This window comes from Capricornis sumatraensis, chromosome 14 (assembly GCF_032405125.1).
Source record: "Capricornis sumatraensis isolate serow.1 chromosome 14, serow.2, whole genome shotgun sequence".
NCBI lineage: Eukaryota > Metazoa > Chordata > Mammalia > Artiodactyla > Bovidae > Capricornis > Capricornis sumatraensis.
Window position 1 is genome coordinate 13,504,681 of NC_091082.1, and position 11,241 is coordinate 13,515,921.

The 11,241-nt window shown below is 51.3% G+C and overlaps 1 protein-coding gene across 1 annotated transcript; it reads right to left on the reverse strand.

Moving 5' to 3' along the window:
* Positions 1-4,091: 4,091 nt before the first annotated feature.
* C14H1orf116 (chromosome 14 C1orf116 homolog) lies at positions 4,092-9,470 on the reverse strand. Its single transcript, XM_068986529.1, has 3 exons — positions 9,366-9,470; positions 6,826-7,003; positions 4,092-5,658 (listed from the first exon to the last, which is right to left on the reverse strand). The coding sequence occupies exons 1-3, from the start codon at positions 9,468-9,470 to the stop codon at positions 4,148-4,150; spliced, it is 1,794 nt and encodes a 597-aa protein (XP_068842630.1). The 3' UTR covers positions 4,092-4,147.
* Between the last annotated feature and the right edge of the window lie 1,771 nt (positions 9,471-11,241).

The window sequence follows — 11,241 nt, forward strand, 5'->3', positions numbered from 1 at the left end:
AACCATGGTGTGGGTAAAGAGTCACTTGGAGAGTCTGCCAAAACCTACCTGTTTCTTTGGACTTTTATTTGGAGCAAAATCTCTCTGATTTCTTCAGAGCTGGACTGCGTGAGACCTTGGCTTCCAGCCCTGTATACATTTGCTCCCTTTGAGAAGGGATATTACTATCACTTATTGGATATCTACACTATGTCACACACTGAGCTTTGATATTTCATATAATTTGTTCATCTCAGCCATCTGGAAAGGATTATTACTCCTGCCTTACAGATGAGAGCTCTGATGTTCAAAAATTAAAGTGTTACCCCCATGGTACCCTGACTGGTAAGTGATGGAGGTGGATGGAGCCCCGCTGTATATGCTCCAGAATCACTCACATGGAGATCATGGGGCCACGGTGTCTACCTGCCTCCCTAGATTCTAATTGAGGTGGTCATGCTTTCTCCTGAGCATCTCCCTGGTCTCCTCCTCTAGTTTATGAACCTACAGCTTTGCCTTCTGCCAAGGATGAAGGGGTTCATCTCACGTATTTACACATATTTGAATCTTTACTGTCAGCTCTAACTCATAACATCAAGTTGGGCCTGTTCTGCAGTCTTTCCCTTGCCCTTCTTCCATGGAATGAACAGATTTTGCATACCTATTCACCCCCACGGTGGCATCTGCCAGACCACACATTCCACTCTGGAGGGGGCCATCTGAGCGCTGTCTGGGCCCATCCCTTGGCCTGTGTGTAGGACAGTGTGTGTGCCTGAAGAATGCCCGGGTGGCACACGAGCCGTGATTCAGAGGGGTAGCTGCCAACACACCTGAGGGCACAGAACCCACTCTCCTAGGCTGAGGAGGGCCCACCCCACTGTGCTGGGCTGAGGAGGGGCCACCCCACTGTGTTGGGCTGAGGAGGGGCCACCCCACTGTGTTGGGCTGAGGAGGGGCCACCCCACTGTGCTGGGCTGAGGAGGGGCCACCCCACTGTGCTGGGCTGAGGAGGGGCCACCCCACTGTGCTGGGCTGAGGAGGGGCCACCCCACTGTGTTGGGCTGAGGAGGGGCCACCCCACTGTGCTGGGCTGAGGAGGGGCCACCCCACTGTGCTGGGCTGAGGAGGGGCCACCCCACTGTGCTGGGCTGAGGAGGGGCCACCCCACTGTGCTGGGCTGAGGAGGGGCCACCCCACTGTGCTGGGCTGAGGAGGGGCCACCCCACTGTGCTGGGCTGAGGAGGGGCCACCCCACTGTGCTGGGCTGAGGAGGGGCCACCCCACTGTGTTGGGCTGAGGAGGGCCCACCCCACTGTGCTGGGCTGAGGAGGGGCCACCCCACTGTGTTGGGCTGACGAGGGGCCACCCCACTGTGCTGGGCTGACAAGGGGCCAGCTCCTCTGTCCAGCAGATGGTCTGTTTTTGGTAAGACTGCACCAGGCAGGGTATAGCGGAGAAATAAGGCCATGTGGAAACAGAGTTGTCACTGTGGCTTTTAAAATCAAATGAATAGCCGTTACAAACTGCTGCCCAAAATCCTTCAAAAAGGGATAAGAATAACCCTGACCCCACTTTCAGCTCTTCCTTAGTCAGTTCAAGCTGAATGAAGAGCAATCCTATTTGGAACAAGAAGATGGATACAATTCACGATGGTGGATGTCCTCTCTGAGTCCCCTCAACTTTCTTCAAAATGAGAACAACTGGCTTTGGATTTATTATCCAATTATTTATTGGATATTATTTATCATCCAATCATTATGCAATCCTTGAATCCCAAAGACCATCCTTAGAGCAAAACATTCTCTTTGAAGGCCGAGGACATGGGAAAACATGGTTCTCCACAGGGAGGGGAGTGGGAGAATCTCAAACTGGGAGATTTGGGGAACTGGGCAGGATGAGAACACAGAACAGGAGAGTAGGCTGTGTGTAACTCTGCTGTGTCTGGGAGTGGAGCTGCCCTCCCCGAAGTGGGATTTAACAGGAGGTGCCCCTGACCAACCTATGTTAGTCAACCTTGTGTTGGTGCCAGGGCACCAGGTTCCTACCAAGTCTTACTTTAGAGCTAGCCCCAAGCTTCCCTGTTTATCACAGAAATTAATAAAAAATAAAGTGAGCTTTCATCAGGTTGCATCTTAAGAAGCAGTTCAACCCAATGTGTTGTGGTGGACCATGCAGGAAAGGTCTTCTCTCTTGGAGGCTGGGGTGGGGAGGTTCTGAGATAATACGTAACTGAGCCTGTCATGGGAGACCCCGTTGGCTGTGACAGGCCTGGTTCTCATCCAGGGCCAGGAGCAAGGTGGTAGGCTTTTGGGTGTGTGTCTGTGTGTGCGTGTGTGTGGAGTGTACACAGAAACTGTCACAGCCACACCTCACATGCACCCACACCCGACATGCCAGAGCAGGGCGCAGTCATTTGTTGTCCTTACCTTAACTCTCTCATCATTTTCAGAAACACTGAGCCTTGATGTGTTGGGTCCTTAAGGACATGGTCCAGAAATGCTCAGCAGACCTACAGGGTACATTTTCAACCTGCTTCCCTTTATCCGCCCCCCCATATTTGGGCATCATGGACTCCAACCAGGTCATGTCTCTGAACAGTATTTATTTCCTAAGGGGAAGCAGGGGCTATGTCCAGCTATGTCCGATCTTCAAGTTTGTATTCGTAAGCCCACACCGCCTACCCACAGTACCCTCTGGCGTATTTGCAAGTTGCACGACTTGGTCAGGGAATTTGGGATTAATATGAATCATTAGACGGCTACTTTCCCCAATTAAATAAGAAGCCACAATACTAAATATGATCCTGAACATTTAATCTCTGCTGTTTCAGAATACACTTTAGAGCTTAAAGACCTTTCAGGTTAGACTTCTGCTGGTGACTGCCAGTCCTGAGGGTGCTGTGTGGATGGACAAGGGGAGGGGAGGGGCCTGCAGTGTGGGCGGAAATGGGAGCCCCAGCTCTGATCTCAGCTCTGTCACTAATGGCACAGTGACCATGATAAGTCACTTCCCTTCCCTAAAAGGATTGGATTAGAGTGTCTCTATGGCCCCTCCCAGCTCTGACAGTCTATAAATAAATAATTAGCAGAGAATGTAATGTGCTGATTTTCCATAGGAATTGAGGAAATCAAAAAATAACTTGCAATCATGTAGACAAAGGCTTTCAAGAGTTTCTCGGTATTTACAATGTCTCTAGGCTTGAGTTCCTAACTCACTGTTGACCCAGCCCTGGCTTCAGTCCTGTGCAGATGGGAGATCCAGAGCAGGAAAAACAGGGATCTTGGAGTCAGGGCCTGTTGCAGTTTATTACTGAGTTTAACAAGCCCAAGGACAAGACCCTTCCCAGGGGAAGTGTGATGTGTAGACATTCATCCCGCCTCCACAGACCAACAAGAGTGTCAGGATGTGTCTGATCCTTGGGACTAAGGACAATGAGAGAGGGCCACAAACAGACTCCTTGGCTGTGGTCCCCTGTCCAGAAGGCCTGAAGCGAGAGGGGACTCCAGCAAGGGCTGAGCCAGTCTCCATCCACTGCAGGGATTCTGGGGGCACCACATTTCACGTGACCCTGCATTTGCCTAATGTCACGGGTACATCTACTGTCTCATTTGACTATTTTTCTCAGGCTCAGCCATGCCTCTCCACTCAGTTCTAGGCTGAACTCTACCCGACATAAGAAAATTTTCAACCAGAGCAGAATTCTGAGCAATGACTTCTTGTGTCATATAAATAGCATCAGTGATATATACAGCCTATAATACACACACACACACACACACACACACACACACACACACACACAGCCATTTGCACAGGCACTGCAATGCAGGAGACCCAGGTTCAATCCCTGGGTCAGGGAGATCCCCTGGAGAAGGCAATGGTAACCCACTCCAGTACTCTTGCCTGGAGAATTCCATGGACGGAGGAGCCTGTAGTCTCCTCCGGGGTGCAGTCCACGGGGTTGCAAAGAGTCGGACATGACTGAGCGGCTTCACTTTCATTGGCACAGCTGCTCTGAATATAAATGTGTGGTCCAGTCTCTCCCCCAGCGAGAGGAGACCACTGGAGAGGAGCTGACCCCGTGCAGCTCCTGAGTCGTGCTCTGGGTCCCAGCCTGGGCAGTGGGGTGCGGGGAGGGGTTGTGTGGGTGGGGCTGGTGGCCAGCGGCCTACTCCTTCAGCAGGCCCAGCTTCTTCAGCGCCTCCCTTCTGTGTTCATCTGACACTCCCTTTGGGGAGATCCTGACACTGACACAGGGGGGCCGGGGCAGCTTGTCTCGGCTCTGCCCCTGGTAAGACAGGCGCTTGGGGGCCCCCTCCTGCTCCAGGTCAGCCAGCTTGCCCACCTGGATACCCTCGAAGTCCTTCCCAGTGCCCAAGGAGGCCGGGCGTGGCCGGGAATTACGCAAGATGCTGGGCGAGATCCGGTCCAGGTAGGAGCCTTTTTCCAGAGAGGTGCTGGTTTGGGAGCTGGGAGCCTTCTCGGCTGAGAGGTAGCTGCTCAGCCCAATGCCTGACCGCTCCAGGGTGTTGGACTTGAAGCTCATCTGTCTGAGGCCAGGGACGCCACTCTCCTGGAGGGTCAGCCCGGAGTCTGGCTTTTGCTGAGTCAGGGGACTGTGTGCCCGCGGGCCCTTTGGGACAGGAATTGGCATGGATTTGGCAGCTGGAGCTGTCCCTGGAGTGGGTTCCTGGGTGGGAACCAGAACCTTGCCTGGAGAAGGCGGCTGGGCCAGAGCTGGTGCTTTCCCGGGAGAAGAGCCCTGCTTGGGTGCAGGGGCCGGGGCCTTTCCGGGGATCTGAGCTGGGGCTGGGGACTCGGCTTGAGTGCCAGTCTCCTTGAGCCTGATGGAGGGCCTGCTTAAGCGGAGGCTGGGCTCCTCCTGGTCCTGCGGCAGTCCCAGCTTCTCCAGCGCTTCCCTGCGTGCCTTCCTCTGCTCCTGCAGCGAGGACGAGGCAGGGCTGGGGTCCCTGGGTGCAGCCTCCAAGTGGCAGGACAGCCGGTTCCGGGGGTCACTGTGGAAACTGCCTCGGCTGCTCTTCAGGACAATGTTTGGTGGCAGTTTCCGGGGCTTAGGGGCCGTGAGGGGGGCCAGCCGGGCACTTGGATGGCCCCCTAACAGGACGGCCGCATCTCCAGTGCCTGCATCCTGAGAGGACACCAGGGGAAGAGGCCGAGGTGGCGCAGGTTCCCCGGTTGAACCTTTCTCACTGGCTTTTTGGGACATGGCCTCTGGAGCGGGCTTCCTGTTTCTCTGGGAGCTAAGTGATGGGTGGACCTGGGGCCTGGGGCTCAGCTCCCCTGGTCCTCTGGGCAGGCTGCCTTGCCCACGCTGCTCGGGCTGGATGTCCTGGAAAGCCTCCGGTGGGGGGATGAGCGCTCCGTCCAGCTCAAGGGCAGTGTCTGGGGGCGTGGCCAGTGCCTGGCTGGGCTCACGGCTCTGGCTGACCCGCTCTGTCTCAGGTGCCAAGGCAAGTCCCTCGGATCCCCCTAGATTATGGCTGTTAGTCAGGGTGGTACTTTTTCTGAGGTTCTGGTTTCTGCCAATGTGGATATTTCTGGGGAGGCTATAGGAGCCAGACCTGAGGCCCAGGCTTTGGGGCCCGGGTGGATGAGCTGAGCTGAACGGAGTCACTCTTTTTGGCTCTGGTCCTTGGCCAGTTGTCTCCTTGGGATGTCCTGTAAGAGTCAGGGGAACAGGTGAAGAAGAGTAGGCAGTGAGAACCCTGCTGTCAAGGGGAGAGGAAACACTTCCCACACTCTGATCTCCAAGTCGCAATGGACGGGTTTTGTCTGCTTGTTGTTGTTTCTTTGTTCTTGAAGGACAACGCTTTTGTCTGGATATCATTTAGACAACAGATCAATCCTAGCAGATTTCCTTCAACCAGGGATTAGCATTTCCTGGTGGCTGGGCAAAGGGCAGCCCAGACAGCTCTGTGTCCCTGACTCAGGCTCTTCCTAACCTCTGCAGATACAGGATGGTTGGGATTCAGGACAGTCCCTCCCGCTGTCCTGGGGCTCCCAGGTAACTGAGTCCAGTGGAAGCACTGAGCTTGAACAGCATCAACAAGTGATTTGCTCTTGCCCCACCAGGCATCTGCCTTCTTCCACCTCCACTTCCTGTAAACACCTGGATGACTCTGTAATGGCCACAGCTGTCCCTGCGCCACAGGGTGATACGGGCTCTTCCCTTCCAGTGAGTAAGCATAAGCACCAGGCCCACTGGGCCAGGAAATCAGCCTGCTGTATCACCACAGACAGTGGGTCTAACATATTGTCAATAAATATTTCCCAAGTGTATGAGGTGATGGCAGTCCTAATGGCAATGGGACTGTCTTCCTGGGATGTGTGGCCACACTTACATGCCATCTTTGTCTCCATCTACTGAGCCATAACATCATTCCACACTCTCTCACAAGGCCCTCAAGGTGCCACCCACTGAAATTAAGGGAGCCCCTCCCTCTGCTTATCTCCTGCAGCCTCATCCTCTGGGTCACCCAGATTAGCTCCCCAGACTGACTCAGGTTTTCCAGAGCTACCCACCCACCCCTCACTGCTTCTCTCTCCCACCTCGGTGGTCATATGGCTTTAGAAGGTCTCCATAAGGGAGTGGGAGCCGGTCAAATCCCCTTCCCTCCCAGACTTTGATACTTCGTACAAAGACACAAGAAGCTGTCTTGGACAATCCCTCCTTCCCCCCAAGGACAAGGCTTTATTCTAGCCCCAAGTAGAGAGGAGAGTACTTGTTCCTTCTTCTGCCCATGACTCAGAGCAGAGGGCAGACAAGAGGGAAAGCGGCCAGGAAGATGTAGTATTTTTTTTGTTTTTTTAGACAGTCTGTCTTACCCTGGGCAGCAGGCTGGGTCGTGGGCAGTGCTCGGGGACCTCGGGGAGTTGTGGCTTGCTCAGACTCGTCAGTGGACAGCCCGCTGTCAGCCTCAGTGTCCAGGGAGCCAATGGTTTCCTCCAGGAAGAGCAGACACTCCTTCTCTTCAGCGGACAGGAAATCGTAGCTGCTGTCACTCTGGAGTGAGGAGAGGGCGGGGGAGCTGTGACAGGCAGCTCTCCAGAAACTGGTGGGGCCCAAGAGCCACCCTGCCTTGGGGAAGGAATGCCGAAGAGCCGGACACCTGCCCACCATGCCACTCTGCAGACCTGCTGGAGCTGCTTCCTGAAGCTGCAAGCACCAGGAGGGCAGAGCCTGTCGGGCTGTGGTCCCCTTGGCACCCAGCTCCGACAGCTGGGCAGGCAGACTGCAAAGGGCTTTTCATTTGCTAAGTCCTGGGTGGAATGCTTCCAGGCACAGATTAGAAGGTCCTGGGTTCTAATTTTACTTCCTCTGTGTGGCCTATGTCAAGTACTTCAACTTTGTGTGTAACATAATGATTTGATCTTATACCTGAAGCAATACCTAAAATGGCATTACTTTGAACTTTTCAAAGCACTTCTGCATCCTTGATCTGGCATGTCAAGGACAGCATGAGAACAAACAGGAAAGAGAGTCAACTACTCACTGACAGGCCAATAGGAACAGTGGCACGACGAGTCACAGATAAATTCACTAAATAATTTATACTTGACTTTGAAATGCATTCCATGCAGAATTGTTTTTCCCCTTGTGTATTTACTTTCCTGATGGCATTTGGCTCTGGCTAACGTTAAAACAAAGTGCGCATTTCTTAAGCAAATATTAACTTAAGGGAGGAAGGTGGACAGACTGGTATGGGGAGAGGGGAGAGCAACTTATTATTAAATATTATGCAGAAATTGAGATACATGTTTTTATTATGAAAAAGCACACAGGCATGTTTGGGAGAACAGGTTATGGCCATTTCAGATGCTTACTGCCGTGTTCTGCAAGGCCAGGAAGATCCATGGAATAGTTATTCTCCAGCGTTGAAGGTTGAAGGGAGGACAAAAATGGGAATACAGGAGATTTGGCCTGAGTCCCTTCTTAGCGTCTCTACCCCTCTTCCTAATGTTTTAGTCCCTGCAGAGATATATATTCTTCAGACTCATTCAGATGGCCAGGAAAGATTTTGAGAAAACCCTGAAGATATCTCAGGTGGAGGGGAAATGGTTGTTGGAATGACCTTTCCAGTCCCTCAGGCTCCATAAGGAGTCATCTGTCAGTTGATTGAGGGAGACCTACATGTCAAGGGAAGTCCCAGATATAGCCCTTAGAAGCCTGGATGCCGGCTCTGGAGGTTCTGTGAACAAAATCTTCTTTACTGCCCTCTTCTTCCTAAAATAGTCTTGCCAAGACTCCATGTCTGATTTTCTCTTTTGTGGATGATTCATTTTGACAGCCTTTAACTCCTGCCACATTCTGTGTCCAGTGCTATGTAACTATTCATGTTGGTCTCTGCCTAACAGACAGGAAGCTATCTCTGTCGCCCCATCATCTAGGGTCAAAAAGAAATTCTATACAGACTGTCTGCACTTTCAGCTTTTGTACATTAGGTGCTGCTTTTTCTACTCCATTTTTGCATATAAAAACTCACCAACTATATTAAACATCTTCAACGTTCAGTAGAGGTCATTATGATCTTTTAACTTTGAAATATCTCTACATACAGGATATAGAGCAATAAAGTATACATTATCAAGGGTTATCATGTATATGATGAGTACCCATAACAAAAGAATGCTTACATTTGGACATAGGGCAGACTTATTTTTTGACACCAATCTTATAGTAATTGAGGTTTATATCCATGCCCAGAAAAACTACAATTTATTACATGTCACAAATAAACACAATGATTTTGGAAGATTCTCAGTCTCTACTGACAGACAGGCTATTTCTTTTCTAGATAAAGGCAGGTACTAAATGCTTCAGATGTGTTTCATTTATTCTTCTCAAGAATCCTATGAATTTGGTATTAACATTATCCTCATCCTAAAACTGAAACTTGGAGAAATAAAGGAATTTGCCCAAGATCATGGAGCTTCTAAGTAGAGAACCCAGACCTGCTTGGCTCCAGAACCCAGGCTCTTAACTGCTCTGTGCTCTTTGATCTTTGTGGAAGACTGAAGTGAGGCTGCTCATTGCAGAGGACTTGAGGAATCCACAGGGATCTACATTCTGTTTCCACTGTGGCCTGAGATCACTGACCCATTCTCTCATCTCAGTTATACCTCCCAGCCTAATGAGACCTGGGAAAAAGTCTCATTTGTCTTATTACTCTCTGGGGTTGTCCCACCCTATTCTCTATAGAAGCGGGGGTGACTCAGAGGCAAAATACTGCCTGGCGTGCTTCACACTCCCTGACGAGGAAGATGAAAGACAAGGAGCAGTAAGCAAGGACGGTGGTGGGCAGGGCAGGGCAGGGCAGGGCAGGGTGCAGAGAGCAGGCCAGGCTGCAGACAGAGAGAGTACGTACAGATCCAGAGCGGGTGGAGGCGGTGCTCATCATACTGTCGCAGCTGCCGACGCGGGTCGTGGGTTCCAGGCCAGGCCCTGCTGGCCACAGCTCCCTCTCGGGCATCGCCTGAAGCAAGATGCAGGGGTGGTGAAAGGGGCTCCCAGAGGGGAAGTGAAGGGAAGTGAAGAATGTCCCAGGCTGGGCCTGAAAAGAGAAGAATCAAAGCCATGTGTGAGCGGAGCCAGGCTCCAGCGAGGCTCTGCCCAGGCCCTGAAGCAGCGTGGCGCCCGGGATGCCAAGCAAGCAGAGAGCTGGAAGGGGCCATGCTCAGCCATGCCCAGACCCTGACCCCCAGCCTGCACCAGGGACACACAAGCTGGACACACACATGCAGGAGGACAGACTTAGGTGGTGGAGAAGCAGTTCAGCAGAAGGGAGACTCCATCATTTCTCTCAGTCACTTTTTTTCTCTGAACCAGGGAACTTAACCTAGATTTTCATTACTAGCATTGGTATTACAGGGGTTAAACCTTGGGTTCTAGAGAGTAGCTGGATCTGGGTTCCAATTCCAGTTTCAACATTTACAGTGATGTGATTTGAGGCAAATTACTCTGAGCCTGCTTTTCCTCATTAAATAGGGTTAATAATAAGATTAAATGAGAACAGTTCCTTTTTTTTTTTAAGGAACAGGGCATAATAGTACCTACCTCAAAGGGTTGTCATGAATTTATAATGAGATACTCCATTTAAAACACTTTGTGCAGTGTGCAGCCCTGTAATTGTCAGCTGCTACCATAGCCATGTCATCAACACCATCGCGATGACTCCCAGCATAGCCACCATCATTGCCCAAGTCTGGGAGGTGTGTGCACAGCACCCCAGGGGTTGACACAGACCTAGTTCCTCTCTCACGCATCACCCCCCCTGAGGCTGCACTTATTCCCAATGAGATTCCCTAACCTGTCTCAAATGAACAAGAGCCAAGTCCTAGGTAGCTTCCTTCCAACTCCAACTCATAGGGAAAGAACGGCTTCAATTTCATTGCGCCAACAGAAATAGCAAAGGAAGGTTAGTGCCATCTATCTTCAGGAAGTCCCGGGGGTTTTCATATGCTCGTTTGTGGGGAAAACTCCACCATAGTTGGAAAGGCCAAAGGTGACTCTCCCATGTTAAAATGAAATTCTAGAAGAATTAAGATTAAAAGACAGTTCCAAGATCAAGAACGGACATGGGGGAAGAGTTTAGAATTAGAATATAGTTTGTTGGATTCTGAATCCGTGTTTTCCTCACAATGCTGTGTCTTATTTTCTACCATCTTTCCTATGCTCCCAGTACGAGGAAAAATGTCCTGGAAAACTGAATTTGATTTGACATCTTGAGATTTGGGGGTTCAGATTCTAGGGCAGGTTGTCTTTTCAGCCTGTACCAACAATTGCTTCTAATGCCAAAGTCAGGTTTGGGCTGTGCTGGGGGAGTCAGCTTGCCAACCACCTCGAGCTGACAAGCACAGGGCCTCCCAGAGCTCCTCTCCTGCTGGGGAGGAGGCCTTCAAGTGCCACAGGCAGGGAGGGGCAGAACAATGGAGGAGGAAGAGGGACGATCCCTTATGAGCAAGATATGTGTAGTTCATGAGAGCCCAGAGCCTCTTAGGAGAGACAGAGGGGACCAGAGGGGACAGAGATGAAGTGCAGTGATGAACCAACACGGGTGAAGATAACTCCTGGGTTTCCTTCACGAGCTCCTTCACGAGTTTCCCATTATCCAAAACCCCAATGAAACAAACGCGAGAAGTCACGCGAGATGACGTTCAGTCACCTCAGCTAGCCTCTCCATTAATGACTGACTAGGTCACTGACTTCCAAAAGTACTAACTCATTTCTAACATTCTGTAGGG